General features: G+C 35.7%; 1 protein-coding gene across 1 annotated transcript in view; it reads right to left on the bottom strand.

Annotated features, from left to right (window-relative positions):
* Nucleotides 1-16,853, bottom strand: part of LOC149796267 (uncharacterized) — an 89,096-nt gene extending 72,243 nt beyond the window's left edge. The window contains exons 1-6 of the mRNA XM_089960188.1: nt 16,803-16,853; nt 15,136-15,258; nt 10,696-12,446; nt 9,273-9,427; nt 3,730-3,804; nt 2,531-2,657 (exon numbers count right to left, since the gene is read on the bottom strand). Coding sequence (XP_089816314.1) covers nt 2,531-2,657; nt 3,730-3,804; nt 9,273-9,427; nt 10,696-12,446; nt 15,136-15,258; nt 16,803-16,834 — 2,263 coding nt within the window. The 5' untranslated portion in view covers nt 16,835-16,853. The remainder of the gene's footprint in view (nt 1-2,530; nt 2,658-3,729; nt 3,805-9,272; nt 9,428-10,695; nt 12,447-15,135; nt 15,259-16,802) is intronic.
* Between the last annotated feature and the right edge of the window lie 1,271 nt (nt 16,854-18,124).

Raw genomic sequence — 18,124 nt, 5'->3', positions numbered from 1 at the left:
TAACAGCTTCGGACAGTACATAGGACCACAACCACATAACCCTAACTGCTACCACTGCAGGGTCCCAGAAGACATAGAGCATATTTTTAACAACTGCCATACACTTGAAAAAGAAAGGGCTAAGTTTAAAGTTAAACAGCATAAAATTGGATCCCCTACAACATACCCAGAATTCTTGATGAACACAAACCCCAATATTAATCTAACATTCAAAAATATCATAAGTTTTATACACGAATCCAATCTACTCAAAAAAATCTAAGAAAGTAAATCAAAGACCAGTTAAAAATATAACAAATCACTGTTTGGGAATTATGACGGCCGGCTCGGTCTCGTGGGTTCACAGACTGACACAGCCGTTCATAGCCCGAATAATAAAAACCAGTTAAGGACGAATATTACAAAATCACTGTTTGGGAATTATGACGGCCTGCTAGGTCTCGTAGGTTCACAAACTGACACAGCCGTTCATACCCCGAATAATAAAAACCAATTAAGGCCACAAAAAATTAAAATAGGAAAATAGGAATTAATTAAAACAGGACTCCATAATAACATACAAACAACAAAAAAAACAAGTTTTCATTCCAAACCAATAAGATAGGGAATCAAAATAAATAAGGAATTGATGAATAAAAAAAAAAAAAAAAAAAAAAAAATACTCCTAACCGTCTCCTTGTCTCTTAAACAACATCTGGCTGAACTTTTAAATCAAGCTTCCACAGCTATTTCTACTAACATACTCAGCCAAATCCAGGCAATGTTGGCAGACGACACTGAAGAATTTGAAACTTCCACGCTGGCAGCGGCCCTGGAAGTATCATCATCCAGCGGCGATGAAGCTGATGAACCTGCACCACCTAAACAGAGTGGAAAAAAGGAAGGCTCTGTCTACCGGAATATCGGACTGGGAAAGGCAATTGATGATATCAAAAAAGCGGGCCACTTCGTCAATGCCACAAGACCGGGTGTCCTAATGTGACCTCATCGCTGCCGACCAATCGTGGCGGGAGTCACATACTGCTTGGTTTGACACCTGGGGCATTTCAATCCAACTAAGAAACACGAGTGTGTGGTGTGACTATTCCCACTCATGTCTATTAGCCTTTCAGTCAGGTTGTTAAGGACTAGTTAGTCCTACACCTGAGTGGCTAAATTAAAAAGTACTCTTTGAGTACATAAAAGCCTGGGGGTTGAGGCTCCTTTTCCTTCCCCCAGGAGTAATTAAAAATCACGCAGTGCGTGAATAAAAAAGTGGTACATGTTCAAAAGAACGAAAACCACTATAATCCAACTAACTAACTAACTAACACAGTAATGCTTGAAATTTGTGATAGTCCATTTGCCTGAGGCTAGTAAATTTTCTTTTGGATGAGTTGCTTTCATAGTTTCAGTAGTCCTATGGCTAGTATTGTGTCTGTTATAGCATATCAGTATTTGTGGCGATGACTACAGAAGATTCAGCAGAACTAGATCATTTTTCAATCTGTCTACAAAAATCATCTGATGGAAAATTAACAGCCATTAGAATAACTTGTCCACAGCTGTGCACATGACTGACATACAGTAAAACCTGCCTCAACTGAACTTGATTTACAAGAAAACTGTGCAAAAAATCTTAAAATACATGTTTGAGAGGGCCAAATTAAGTCAATAAAATAACAACAGTCAGCCCCTGGGGTGCTAATAACAACATTATCAGTCTCTTGGGTATCCAATAAACAAAACAGAAAGTTTCTTAAAAATCCAATAACAATATAATCAGTCCCTTGGGTATCAATTATCAAGACAATCCCTCGGGTATCTGATAGCAAGACACTCCCCTGAGTATCCAACAATAGTAGAGTCAACCCCTTGAGTGCCCAATAGTAATAAAGTCAGTCCCTTGAGAGTCCAATAGTAATAAAGTTAGTCCCTTTGGTTTCCAATACCAACATGTTTTAATGTGAATACATATATACTGTGTTGCCTCACTATAACATTGTTCAGGAGAGCCACAGAAGTGTACTGTGATATTGGCAAAGTCACCTAATACTGAGGTACAGTACATGGAATAATATAATTCAATCAATATAATGGAATCCATGACCATACCTGAATTATGTCAAGGAACCTGTTATAATGAGGTGCTTGATAGTGAGGGACCAGTCATCAGAGTTATATCAAGGACCATGTTATAATGAGGTGCTTGATAGTGAGGGACCAGTCATCAGTGTTATATCAAGGACCATGTTATCATGAGGTGCTTGATAGTGAGGGACCAGTCAACCTTGCTATATCAAGGACCATTTTATAATGAGGTGCTTGATAGTGAGGGACCAGTCATCAGTGTTATATCAAAGACCAAGTTATACAAAGCTGCTTTATAACGAGAGTCCACTGAGATCAGTGTCATGTTATAATAAAGTATATGCTTTATAATGAGAGTCCACTGAGATCAGTGTTATGTCAAGAATCATGTTATAATAAAGTACTCCACAGTAAGTGTCCACTGTAGTTAACATTTAAAATGGAAAATATAAAATCTCACCTCCAGCATCCTTGTTTGACAGAATGTTTACTGTGATGAGATTCTCAAGATTAGCAGGTAAATCTACCACTTCCTCTTCCACTTCTTCATTCCAAGGGCCTTCTGGAGAGCAGGTCATTCTCTGTGCCTGTCATAATAAACATTCCTATATCTTAATAAAAGGAGAAAAGTAATATTAATAAATAATACTATTTTATATCCTAACATATGACAGAGCAAGTGACATTGAGGCTACCTGTACAATGCTTTTATATAAATTCTGACTTTTGGGGGTACTTTTACGTATGTAATACTTACTTGATACCATTATTACATTGCTATGTCTTTGCCTGGTACCTGTCCCAAGTTCAAGGTGAAAATTCCCTTTTCCAATTGGTAACCGGAGATCTAGAACCAAGATAACACAGTCTCAGTCTGATGATCTAATTACTTCCATCTATTCGGAATGTCATTCTTATTTGCCTTGGAGGGGCCTTGAGGGGCTGAGTGGTTTAAAGTGCTTTCCATTACGGATTACAGCCCCCTCACCTCTGTCTGTGGGGTCTATGTCTTGGTCTCAGCCAATAATGGTAGGTGAAAAAACTTGCCAATAGCTTCTTGTGGGTGGATGGTTCTTTCCAGAATTTTCCTGGGTTCCTCCACCATTTATACTGACCACCATGTATGACCTATCTTGTGCTGAAATATGGCATTAAACCCATAACAACAATATTGTTTGCCTTGGACAGGACTAAAGGACATCAGAACACTGAGAGGGGGTTAGGAATACACTAATAACAGCAGGTAAGTATCACATAATTATAATCAGCTTTACCCAAAGAAAATGAATTTTAACAGCAGTAATACAATACCTGCTATTATAACACTGCAAACTTAATCAGAACAGCGGATGGCTGTTTACTGACCAGGATAAGGTACTCACTGTACTTACTCAGATCTTGAGATCTGGATAAGGATTATGAGTCCAGTGGGGTTGCCCTCAACAGATCTTTGCTGTGACCAGGCAAGACCTTAGAAAAATGCAAGGAGCAAGTGTCTTGCTGTCTTGGCTATAGCCACTAAGAATCTCTGTCAGGTAGCCAGACTTCTCCCTGAAGAAAATGCAGCAGAAAAGTGGTTGTGCTAAACTATGATAACTAAAATGTATGCCTTATGTTTGATGACCTTGACTGGGACCAGCTATCTATAAAGATGCTTACATAAGATGCTGCCAAATCCAGGCTTGCAGGCTTAAGCCATTCTAGTGAGTGTACCTTGTCACCACCTGCTGAAACCTGTGGACAGAGGGTACCAGACAGGACTCACTCACCCATCTGCTGTCTGGCTGCCTCTTGGCTTTCTGCAAGTTTCTGTGCTATACCCTTTACCATGGTCAAGTGAGGATACCAAAGATGTTTTTCTGCATTTTCAACAGCATCTTCATCTTCCTTGTACATAAACAACAACATCTTTAGACTGGAGTGAGTTCTTATTTCTGTGGACCTAGGTTATGACATAGATCCTTGGCCAGAAGGTTATGACATAGATCCTTGGCTAGAAGGTTATGACATAGATCCTTGGCCAGAAGGTTATGACATAGATCCTTGGCCAGAAGGTTATGACATAGATCCTTGGCCAGAAGGTTATGACATAGATCCTTGGCCAGAAGGTTGTGACATAGATCCTTGGCCAGAAGGTTATGACATAGATTCTTGACCAGAAGGCATTATACTTCATTTTCTGCTTTGTTAAATGTTCATACATCCTCTGCTATATTACCTGCCTGGTGTGTAACAGAAATGGGGATACAGTAAGGAGATTGTACCAACTTGATTGGAGTCCAACTAAACTCATTGGACTTAATTATAGCTGACAGTTTATCATCCTGTCTTAACTGGCAGGACAAAATATGACTATGTTCCATTTTCTCTTCTTGAAGAAGTGGATTCATAATTTTCTCTTGAAACAGATAAGTGCTGCCCCTTTCCTTCCAGGATGAAGGTGAATGGGAACTATAAAGTGACAATGACCTACTCAGTCCACCAGCCAATTTGTCAATGGTGAAGCACCCAATAAGCATTTATCAAGGGAGTCTCTGATCCACATTGTCATTGTAAGGAAACATAGGATAAGGGGGAGGGGAGGCATGAGTATCTATCAGGTCCCCTTTTTTGGAAAAAGCAGGTTGCTCCCTGGTTTTCATCAGGAAGCACTATTTCTGGCAAAGGTGGGAATTAATGCCAGTGTCCAGTATTTAACCTACCCATTAACTCATGCCCAGTGACATGTTATCTGTGTCCAAAGCCAAGGCCTCACCTATAGCACATATCTGTCACTTTGATGTGTGACTGCCACCCAGAAAACACTGACTAGTGGCATGACCCAGTATCCAGTGAAATTGACAAATTATAATTAAGTCCTCAGAAACTTGATACAAGCGATGATCTGAAACCCTTTGATGAACTAGGAACAAACTGCACTTACCAAGCCAACAAGGCACTGCTTCCCTAAACTGGAATTGATCGTAATATGACTTTTATGAACCACCTGTGACTCCTCATGAAATCATGTTGTACTGGTAAGTTGGCAACCTTCTTAATCTGGGAATTGCCCTTGGCCCCTTCCTAGAATAGAGGGCATCCACCCACAAAGAAACAGAAAAGACTGCTTCATTCTTTCTGTATCAGCAGCACCCTTCAGCTAAATCCCACACTTCATCTGTCCATATATCCAACACTTCATTTGTCCATATATCCCACACTTCATCTGTCCATATATCCAACACCTCATTTGTCCATAGAGAGCCAAAGGGACATCATTCATGTGCACACACTTAGTGCACACCAAACACATGGGTGGATGTACCAAAATGCCATTTTTAGGCCGCATTTGCCAGCTTTCTGAGGCATTGCTAAAGAGTAATGCTCACCCTAACACTGGTAATAACAAGGAAATAAATTTATGGCAGTAACAAACAGGGGCACTCAAAATTAAAATACAATGCCAGGACTTTGAAGAAAAGATCAAGGTCAACTGCAACATAAAAATTGATATAAATGATCAAACTAAACACAGATTGGTGAAAATCTTGAGAAATAAATGTCATATTTCACCACACTAAGTCCAAAGAAAATTAAGGAAGATATTCAGAATGGACAGAAGTGACTTGGACATCAAGCTAACTTCAACTTAGTTCAGTGAATGCATTTATTCAACAGCAAAAATTCTGAGTAATATGAACACTTTTACAGAAAAGCCAATCTTGTATTTGTGTCCCTATGTTTGCAGGGGGGACGGGGACACTGTGATACCCTCCAGGTGCTAAAGTGCCAACCTTAACAAGACCTTCCCAGTAATGCAGTTCATATTTTTCCATAAATTAAGTAAGGTGTAACAAAATATTGTTGACCTGTAAAATATGCATTTAAACAGTTCAGAAATGTGGTTTAAAACTGATGCAGCAAAGGTCAACATTATGTTCAGAAAAAAAAGCTTATAATATACACTTAGACCCTAATTACCTTCAGTACTGTTTCCAAAACTGTATTTCCAATCCCCATGCTCAATGGCTTCATGCTATCTCTCAACTTGACATAATCTTTGGGGTTTTATTTCAATTTCACAAGATGGTAATTATCTCCCATGCCCTGAGACAAACTCGTATCAACACATAATATCCAATAAATGGAATTGTTGCCCTTCCCGCTTTTTCACCCAAGAGAATCTGAATATTCCTTTTATTACTTCTGTACTGACTATATAAACATTAAAAGGTTTACTGCCCCATTTGTCTTGAACTGTTTTTGTTTGCTGGATGCCTTATACAGAAAATTCTGTAATCAACAGCTTGATCATGCAGGTATTTAACATGAAAAATATGGTCACTTTAAAGCATCTTAGGTACTGCTATAAATTTAATCTAGTTCCCTGACCAACTTCAAGGAATCTAATCTGGATTCAAGGAATCTAATCTGAAACATAGATACGGATCAACAAGCCAGTATCTGGATTTTGTAATTTTGCTATTATTCTTAAGTCTGTAATTTAAGAGCACTTGCAGTATGGCTTTTGGTCTGCATTCACATCTGTCATTTCATCCATCTATCTATCCATAACATTACCTCCTCGTAAACTGCTGGGTGGAATTCAACAAATTTTGAATGTAGGTTACCATGAGGTAACCACACAAGGGATATAAATTCTGGAGCCCATCCCTACCAATCCAAAGAGGGGTGAAAGGTTGAATATGCTAAAATTGAAATTACAGTGACATTTTAAAAAATATTTACTTAAAACATGCTTTTGTAGGAGGAGAACACATAATATACACATTGGATTTTCTGGTTATAACCTGTGGGCCACAGTCAGCAGGTGGGGGAGTAGGGGGCACATAATAAATGGTATGAGGATTTCCTATGACAACATGGAAGTAGCTCATCTTACTGGCCAAAATCCAAAAGTAGACAATTTAAAAACATATGCATTTTGGGATTATATGCATCATGGAATTGTATAAATCCCTTTATTTATTAAATATATGTACTTGGGTTTCGTTTTTTGTGTACAACGAGATCCAAGGGTGATTTATGTATATTGTAGAATATTTCGAAATAGTGAGTTCGGTTCATCCTATGCCACACATGCAAAGTGCTTTCGATGGGAAAAACCGAATACTTCCAGTGCACAGGCAATGTATGGCTGCATCGTCTGTGCATAAATGCCTCACTGTGAGACTAAAATCTTCATGTTATGGAATGTCTTGTCAGTGAGTGGTATACTTAAGGACTTGCACATCTTCAGCTGTAGAGGTATATGAGTTATTTATTAATTTCTTGTGCATAAGTTATAACTATTGTACTACCACATTTATTTTTGTATATTTTCTATGTAGCTTTGGCTTACATAGTATCATGCAAATATTTTCTATTCTTGTTTGTGACTTAGCAAGAGATTTATATTAGCAATATAAAGTTGCATTTTTAAGAAACGTTTAGTACCGTATGATTTTTTTTGGGTACAGTTAGGTTCACTTCTGAACCTGTTTATTGTTTTGTAATTATTGTGCCGATAATGTAATCTGTATAGCTTACCATATATAACATCATTATGTTTTATTGTATATGCCTGTGTCATACATAGTACACGGTGTCAGATGTATTTTCAGCTGATCGGATTCAACGTGGTACCAGCTGTAGAGCTAACCATAGAACTTGACCATAGCAGCTGTAAAGCTGAACCAAAGCCGCCATAGAGATGAGTAAACAGTGTTGCTGGTCGAGTAGCAGGTGTTTGGGCATTGCTGACCAATTAGTGGGCGCTGATTGCTTGATTGACCATGGAATTGAATGGTGGTTGGTAACTACCTGGAATACTGACTGCCTGATTGACCAGTGTGACTGGTTGCCAAGTGTGCTAGTGATGGAGTGTGTAACTTCATACATGTAATCTTTTAGCCGTGGGCCATTTTTAGGGTTTGTAATACCCAGTGTTCTGGGATTGTACAGATATTTTGTATATCTGTCCCTTTGTTTTCATCATTTTACTATTTGAGAAAAATACCTCATTTTTCACTATTTAAGTGAATTCATTTTTATTATTTGAGTAAAACTCATCATTTTTTGCTTCGTGTGAAATTAGTGAATCATTCACACTTGTCCTTGTACTGTGTAAGGTCATTTATTTGTATTTTCATTTGTTGCATTATTAGCTTTGTGCAGATTATGTTAACTTGTCCAATATTTGGATCTTATACATGGACATATTAATCATAATTCTTTTCTCATTCAAGTCATTCATCATTAAACACTGTATTTGTATCACCATCAAAAGTGTTCTGTTATAAATCTGAAATCCAAGCTGGCTATCTTGTTACAATATGCATGAATCTGTTTCATGCTAAATGATAAAAAAATACGTGCACATGAAAGCTTATTTGGAACATATAAGTTTCAATATCCATCTCTGTGAAATACTGAAACCTAAACTTCATAGTGGTATACAGCCTGGCTTTGCATATCTAGTATCCTGGGTTCCATCTAAATAAGTGCATGTGATTGCATATTCAATGACATTTCCCAGGAGTTCTATAGTCTTCTTCACCTAACAAAAAAGATTTTACACCAACATTTCTCACGCCATACATCCATTAAGCCATTTACACCTAATTGAAAACACCTAACAATAACTAACATTAACATTTCCCATATCACATTTCCATCAAGCTATATATGCCTAATTGAAAACACCGAAAAAGATTTAACTTTAACATTTCCCACACCATACATCTATCAAGCCATTTATACCTAACTGAAAACACCTAAACATCATTTTACAGTAACATTTCTCACACCATACATCTATCAATCCATTTATACCAAACTGAAAACACCTAAAAACCATTTTACAATAACATTTCTCACACCATAAGTTCATCAAGCCATTTAAGCCTAACTTAAGCCTAACTGAAAACACATTAAAAAAAAGTATTTTACAATAACATTTCTCACACCATATGTCCATCAATCTATTTAACCCTAACTGAAAACACCTAAAAAACATTTTACAATAAAATTTCTCACACAATGCATCTATCAATCCACTGAGCATATCTGAAAACACCTGAAAGAAATGTCTTACAATATCATTTCTCACACCCTACACCAAGCAATCCATTGGAGCCTAACTGATAATACCCAGTGTAAACTGTTTAAATTTTCTACATGATGGAACATCAGCAAGTACTAAAACATGGAGGAATTCAAACCTGTTTCATTTTTATTTCTTGTTCCCTCAGTTGATGACGAAATGCCATTTTGTCCCTGCGTGACTTTCTCTGCTCCATCATCTTTATCCTTTGTATCTCTCCCTCTTTCTCTCTTTCCTGCTGCTCCTCAAGCTTTTTAGTTGCAGTTTGTAGACCTGTTATGATAAATAAAAGGAAACAATAATCCAAATTAGTACAGTTTGTAGACCTGTTATGACGAAGAAATGGAAACAATAATCCAAATTGGTGAGATTTTCAAAGCTTGATTTTTGTATAAATTCCGTTACATAAAAATCAGAACTAATTCAACCTTTTAACGTAGATGTCATTGAGAACTAATTCAATCTTTAAAACTAGGTGTCATTGAGAACTGGTTCAACCTTTTAAATTAAATGTCAAGAAACTCTGTGATTGCTGAACTAAAATAAAAGATAAAATATGGCATTTCATCTTGCTGAAAATTTTGAAAACAATTAAACTAGGCCAAGAATCTCCCTCCTAGACAATTTTCAAAACCTATACTGTAATTATAAAAACTGTACCATCTAAGAAGAAACTACCATTGCTAATTCACAGAAATCATCTCTTTATCCATCCAACTTCTTTTAATTAAGGAATGAAGCTTTAACATTCATGTCAATCCGGGACAGACAGATAAACAAGGAATGAAGCTTTAACATTCATGTCAATCCGGGACAGACAGATAAACAAGGAAAGAAGCTTTAACATTCATGTCAATCCGGGACAGACAGATAAACAAGGAATGAAGCTTTAACATTCATGTCAATCCGGGACAGACAGATAAACAAGGAAAGAAGCTTTAACATTCATGTCACTCTAGGACAGACAGATAAACAAGGAAAGAAGCTTTAACATTCATGTCACTCTAGGACAGATAGATGAACAGATGGACAGATGGATGAATTTGCACATGGATACCAAAGTGATACCCGTGTCAAGTTTCTGCAAATGCTGCCCCCAAAAATTGTTTACTCTAGACAACCACAAAGTTGTTTTGACAAACAAACATAAACTCGTTCTGAAAATAAGCAGAAGCGTCTTCTGAAAAAATATTCATTCAGATGAAAGCCCTTATTCTCTTCATATTTTTTTCTTTCTGTAAAGAGTTTAAACAGGAATACCAGAATAAAACAACTTTCTGATGTCAGACTATTTTGGTAAGTATCAAAATATCTTTTCTCAAAAAAAAAGTGTTACAAAAGAAATTTTCTTAGTGATAATGTGAGTTAAACATGAATGGAATGTCATATAGATTTCTACTTGTGATATATTTTACAATTTTTATTACAAATTTCTATTCCAATTCATAAGAAGTTACATACTATTTTCACTTGCCAATTTCAAACTTATCCCAGGCTGTCAGATAAATGTTTGTATTTTTAGCCATGCTACATTCACTCACCTTCCACAGTTTTACGCTGCACTGATTCCAAAGATTGGCTCCGACAATGTTTAGAAGTATGCTTGGTTTTATCTTGTCTTTCTTCTCTCTTAAGATTTTTGCTGTTTGTTCCTGCAATATCCTTTCCTTTATATGGAGCACTCTTTGGCCGTGCAATATCCTTTCCTTTTACTGTGCTGATTTTGGGTCGTGGGTGTCTGACATTCAACTTTGCCTTCAAAACAGAGTTGTGTCCCTTTTTTGCTGGTCCTATGTCTCTGGATTTCCTTTTTATCAGAGCAGACTTCACACTGGAAGGATTTGTGCCATTTTCAGTTTTCAGACTTGTTCTACTATGATCCCTGGACTGAGAACTGTCAGACATATCACTGGCCCTGGACTTTGTGTTTCTATGATCTTCTACACTTGTCTGCCTGGTAAATCCTAGTGGATCACTGCCAGTCAATAAACTTGTTTCTTCATCTGAGATGTTAAGTGTTTCACCATGACAGGAGTCTCTTGCAGGGCAAGTGTCTTTTAATGATTTGTACTGACTTTCCATGTAAGCTTCGTCTTTTGCCACTGAAGTCATTGTTATCTGATTTAAAGATTCAGCCTCATGTACATCACCAACCTGTTCACCCCTCAATTTCTTAATCCCACGAACCATCTTATTCAAAGCCCCAACTGCAAGGACACCCATTTCATGAAGTTCTACAGGTGTTAACAATTCTAGCTCAGCCATATCAATTTCATTGTCTGCAAAAATTTTAATATACTTGTCCACATCTACAAATGCAAGACCTCTTAACCAGTTTTCAACTCTGGGATCACATATCCTGTTGGAAGTCCATTCATGTTGCGGCATTCCTTGGAATTGTCTTACATCATCATGGCTGCTGTTTAGATCTTCTGTAATTTTATCACTGATCTCCTCATTTAAATCATGTAATTCCACATCAGCAGTCTTGTAATCTGCATAATGATGGAGTAGTAATGACTTTTTTTCAATCTCTTCCTCCACATCAAATATAATTTTTTCATCAGGAATATTAGTTTGGTGATAGTCAAAAAATGAACTTTCAGGGAATTTTTCTGGACTTTCTGACTCCCTAAATGCGGGTGTAATGTGCACTGATTCTGTGATATTCCTATCTATCCTTGCAACTCCATGAGCCATCTTCTTTGTTCTTTCTACTCGTATATTTGGTTTGAAGTGATTCTGTGATGACTGGCCATTCATTTCACCTGACTGGCTTTCCACTTTAGACTTGTCGTTTTTGGCAACTTTCTTTGGTACCTTATCATTTTGAGACAGTTTCACAACAGATGGTCTTTGGATGACCTTTGAACTAACTTTCTGAAGAACTTTGGTCTTTAGAGCTGACAATGTTTCTGGTTTTATAGACTGAGTTTCAAGGGCAAGAACAGGTTCTTCTTCAGCATGAACACTTTGCTTCACTTCGTTCTTTTCTGCAAATTTGGAGAATTCTTCATTGTTAACCAGATCATGACTGAATTCATTGATAGGGTGTAATTGACTGGATTCCACAACGAGATCAACATTTCCCTTCCCATGATGGCCAACAAAGGACTTATCTGTCTTCTCTGCCCCATTTCTTTTAATCTTGTTCCCAAAAGAGTTGGATTTTGATGATTTCCCTCCCTTAGGAGGTTTTTCATTACTTACATCATCCAAGTCTTTAGCTGATTTGTATGTTTTGACTTTACCTTCACCACCATGTTTCCAGATTGAGCCACCTATCTCTTTCCTGAAAAGAAGACATAGTCAGGATCAACCGATAGGAAAAACTGACAGAGGCATATACACAGGCATATGGTCAGGATCAACCAATAGGAAAGACTGACAGAGGCATATACACAGGCATATGGTCAGGATCAACCAATAGGAAAGACTGGCAGAGGCATATACACAGGCATATGGTCAGGATCAACCAATAGGAAAGACTGACAGAGGCATATACACAGGCATATGGTCAGGATCAACCAATAGGAAAGACTGACAGAAACACAGACATATGGTCAGCAGCAACCAATATGAAAGTCTCACGGAAGCATTTACACAGGCATATAGTCAGAATCAACCAATTAGAAAGACTGACAGAAACATATACACAGGCATATAGTCAGGAACAACCAATAGGAAAGACTGACAGAAACATATACACAGGCATATGGTCAATATCAACCTATAGGAAAGACTGACATGGCAAGTCTAATTTTCAGAAAGTAAAAGAGTAAAACCACCTAATGATGGGTAATGACTTTATAAGTCTGAATTAAAAGGAAGTCTTGATATATACACACACACATATGAGAGGAAACACTTGAGACCTAAACAGAACTTTGATTTTGAGAGGATTTCAGTTTACTGGGGATTTTGCACATGTAAAAAAAATGTTTTGTTCTAAGTGTTTGTGTGATGAGAGAAAGAACAATACAGAGTAATCATGAAAGAAGATCAGTGTCTGTGTGTGTGTGTAAGAATGCACAAATTAAAAATAAATCTCTGTCATATGAATAATAATAATAAAAATAATAATAATAATAATAATATCAATAATAATGATAGTAAAATAATAATGACTTTACTTATCGAGGGTAACAAAATTAGTTGCATGGAACTAATCCTCCTTGTGGCCCTCCATTGTATGCATATTTACATTCTGTGTACATGTATATAGTCTCACACACACACACACACACACACACACAGAACACTGATAATAGGCTACATTTTTATATGGATATAATAAACAGAAAATATGAATGAACATGCTTCAAATAGGTAGGTTGTGTATATACAGTACAAAAGTATTGAGACAATGAAGTGGAAAGTTAGTTAATTTATCCTTTAAGTTATAATGTATTTGTCAATTGAACAGGTTCCACTTTTCATTCACTGAAATAAATTATAATAAAATGTATTTATATTTGCACTTTCTCTAATTTACTTTGGGATTCTGTTCCAAATTAGTCATCCTTAATATTGAAACTTTTCTTAAAAGAGTTTTTTATATGGTTTTTGGATGGAAAGATGGTTAGCTGAAATTAATCTTAAACTGTTATCTGCATATAAGTCTGTAGATGAAATACTGTTGCCAATTTTCAGTGGCAGATCATTTACGAAACTGAGAAAGAGGAGTGGGCCTATGACTGATCCCTGTGGTACCCCACATGTAACTGGTTCTTCTTTAGAAAAACTGTCATTTATGTTGATACGGTGTTTTCACATTTTTACATATGATGTATACCAACCAATTATTGAATTGTCACATTGATAAATGGTCAGTTTGTTGATAAGAATATCATGATCAACAAGGTCAAAAGCTTTTCTAAGATCAACTTGTTATCATGATCAACAAGGTCAAAAGCTTTTCTAAGATCAACTTGTTATCATGATCAACAAGGTCAAAAGCTTTTCTAAGATCAACTTGTTATCATGATCAACAAGGTCAAAAGCTTTTCTAAGATCAACTTGTTATCATGATCAACAAGGTCAAAAGCTTTTCTAAGATCAACTTGTTATCATGATCAACAAGGTCAAAAGCTTTTCTAAGATCAACTTGTTATCATGATCAACTAGGTCAAAAGCTTTTCTAAGATCAACTTGTTATCATGATCAACAAGGTCAAAAGCTTTTCTAAGATCAACTTGTTATCATGATCAACAAGGTCAAAAGCTTTTCTAAGATCAACTTGTTATGAATCCAACTAATTTCTAAGTCAATAATCCATCTGTCTATCACGCAGATCAAGACTGTCTCACAGGAGTGGTTTTCCCTGAACCCTGATTCGTTTTTACGAATTAAGTTATAGTCTGATAAGTATAACAAAAGATTGCCATCAAAATGTTTTTCAACTAGTTTGGACAGGTTTGTTAAGATAGATATGCATCTGTAGTTATTGATATTTTCTTTGCTGCAATACTTTTGAATGGGTATAACCTTTGCTAATTTCCATGTCTGGTGAAACACTGAATTTGAGCAAGTAAAATTTGCATTCCACTTGCTTATTAGGGGCACTTGCTCATTAGGGCCACTTGCTCAATAGGGCCACTTGCTCATTAGGGGCATATGGTTTTATGGATGAAGCCATTTATTACTTTGTTCAATTGTCAAGGTGTTTCACGTGTCATAATGTGAACTGTTATTGGAAGTAACACCAACTTTGGCAAAGTAGTTCAACTTTGATATCACTTCAGACGTACACAAAAGAAATTTTACTGACAGATTCTTCAGACAAACTGACAACTACTTTCATGCAAATTAACTTCCACACCCACATTATATATTTTAAAGGCTAATGACCAGCCCAGATAATCATGATTATGTCCTCTTGAAAAAGCATGGGAATACTAAATAGGTTTGAAAGGTTTTGCTAGCATGTCACATTGTTACAAGAGTTGAATAGCTACAATAATATCCTGCAATTCTAAGACCTCAGAATTCCATGAACACTTTTGTCCTGTTCTTCATGTATCTGCTTATGAAGAAAGTAGGCATCTTCCAATTCAGAAACATCTCTTCTCAGTTTTTCATTTTCCTTTACCAATTCTTCATGCCTGGTGAACAAAGAAAAACAAATCCAAAAATTTATATAATAATAATATATCCATTAATTAAAAAAAGTATTTAAGTAATCATCTAGGAATTTAATGAAATCTGTGTCAAGTAAACCTATTTGCCACGCAGGAATTGAATGGATGCTAGTGTCAATTAAATTTATGTCAAGCAGAAATTTAATGGATATTGGTGGCAATTAAATTTATATGCCCCACTGGAATTTAATCAATTTGTGTCAAGTAAACCTATATACAAAACAGGAATTTAATCAAATTTGTGTCAAGTAAACCTATATGCCACACAGGAATTTAATCAAATTTGTGTCAAGTAAACCTATATACCACATAGGAAACAATTATGTACATCCAATTATTTTTGTGGGTATACATTGTTATTGTTTTGTGATATTATAAACTCATCTTTAATAAGGAAAATTTAGTCATATAAACATCAGCTTTGATCTATGTTTAGTTGGTGGGAGTAACAAACATCCTATCAAGCTGTTCATATATTCCTTTCAATCAGCACAATGAAAAATGGAAATAATTTTAGGATCCTTTCAAGGGTTCATATTAGTCTCTCATTTTCTTTATTTTAGTAAAAGCTAAATCTCCTCAGTTTTGATGTGGAAATGGTTCTATAATTACAAACAAGCAACAAAGAGACGAAAATTCTATTAAAATTATGTGAAAACAATTATATGTGAAAATTCTATTAGAAATGGTTCTATAATTATGAACAAGCATCTGTTAAAGTAATTAGTCAAGTTTAGTTTTCATTTCCACTCCCGTATGAGGATCCAAAGATTTATTTCAATTTAATTTCAACTGTTAATCTTGCTGAAAGGCCAATTCAAAACTGTTGACATATATCTTTGAGTGTATATGTGTGCATGCAAGAATATGATTATATGCATGCATTAGTGTATTTGTGTGCATGCTTGAATATTGTGTGCATGCATTAGTGTATTTGTGTGGATGCATGAACATGATTGTGTGCATGCATTAGTGTATTTGTGTGTATGCATGAACATGATTGTATATATGCATTAGTGTATTTGTGTGTATGCATGAACATGATTGTGTGCATGCATTAGTGTATTTGTGTGCATGCATGAACATGATTGTGTGTATGCATTAGTGTATTTGTGTGCATGCATGAATGATTGTGTGCATGCATTAGTGTATTTGTGTGTATGCATGAACATTTTACATGTGTGCATGTATGCAAGGCCAGAAAACTTTACAATTCTTCTAAATAACAAGTAGGCCATGTAAATATGTGTTTCCCTTACTAAAATATTTTTTAAAATACAGAAGGGAAAATATATTGTTTATTTTTTTAAATCTAAACACATGAACATTTCTATTCTCAGTAAATAGAACACACTTGATTTTTGCAGCTGCATGTCACTGTGTATAGTTGTATGTATGTATGTATGTATGTATGTATGTATGTATGTATGTATGTATGTATGTATGTATGTATGTATGTATGTATATGATGTTATTGTTTATGTTCATCTCTAGACATATGCACATACCTTTTATCATTGTGCTTTCTTCTGAAAGTCATGACTGTATGTGGACCTATTAAAACTCCACATTCTACTCAACTCTTTGGATTATAATTTTCTTCTGCATAAAAAATATAAAAATAAAAAACAAGAATTTACAGAGAAAGAATTTGTATCTTCTGGCAATTATTCCATTCTGGTGAAATTCATTATAAATTACTGTAGGACTTTGCTGCAACCCTATGGTCTTAAACTATATAACAGAAACAAGCAAAACCAACAAGTTTAGCAAAGTCAACAAATAATTTATTTCCCTAAAATACAAGTGAAAATTGAAAATGCGCTTATAGTATTGTGAATTAAATCCCAAATAATCCTAAATGTTCTGGTGCAAGTCCAAAAGTAAAGAATTTTCTAAACGAATTCCAATAGTCCTTAATGTCTTGATGTATCAAAATGATATAATCCATAATGTTTTTGAATGAGACCTCAATAATCCAATGAAGTTTTATTCTAAAATGTCAATAAGCACTTTTAATTCCAATGAATAATTTAAATAAATAATTTCTCTCAAATTATATCAGAACATAAGTTACTATAAACTCTGATTACAGATTCCCAAAACCTGATATTAAACAGGAATGAATAATTTTTACCAAATCACTTTTGTAAATAAACTTCACTTGACCTGTGACACAGCAGACTTTCATATTGAATAAACTCATGTCTTGAACTCAGATTCAAGTAAATATCTTATTTATTTCTTAGAATCATGACAAAAATCAGGTAGGCATAACTCTTAATCACAGACAAAAATTAAGCACACAATATAGATAAACATAACAGACTTCATTTATATTAATATTGATTCCCCCATAGTCATCTAATGAAACCAATTTCTTGAAAACAAAGTGACTGTACCCAACCTAGCTGCCTTTAAATTTTTCTTTATATTACACCTCAACCAAATAGAATTGGTTGGTTTTGGTGTTCTATGTTTTTTGACACAGCAACACTTAAAGGTAATATCATGCAGATAAAAGCAGAGTAAAGTGCCATGCACAAGTATACATCACAGCAAATGATCTCTTGATGAAGGGCACATCACAAGCTGATCTTGGCTGATCTAAGCAAACTGCCTTACCAAAGGACAAAACCATATCAGCTAATCTCGGCTGATCCAAGTAAAGTGCATTGCCCAAGAGCACATCAAAGAAACTGATCTTGGTTGATTCAACAAAAGTGCCTTGCACATGGACAAAGCTATAGTAGGTGATTCTGGCTGATAAAAAAAAGCGCCTTGCCCAAGGGCACATCAAAGAAGCTGATCATGGCTGATCCAAGAAAAG

Source organism: Sinohyriopsis cumingii, chromosome 6 (assembly GCF_028554795.1).
Source record: "Sinohyriopsis cumingii isolate HCF-2022 chromosome 6, ASM2855479v2, whole genome shotgun sequence".
Classification (NCBI taxonomy): domain Eukaryota; kingdom Metazoa; phylum Mollusca; class Bivalvia; order Unionida; family Unionidae; genus Sinohyriopsis; species Sinohyriopsis cumingii.
The sequence above is the reverse complement of the archived record's forward strand: the minus strand, read 5'-3'. Positions and strand labels throughout refer to the sequence as shown.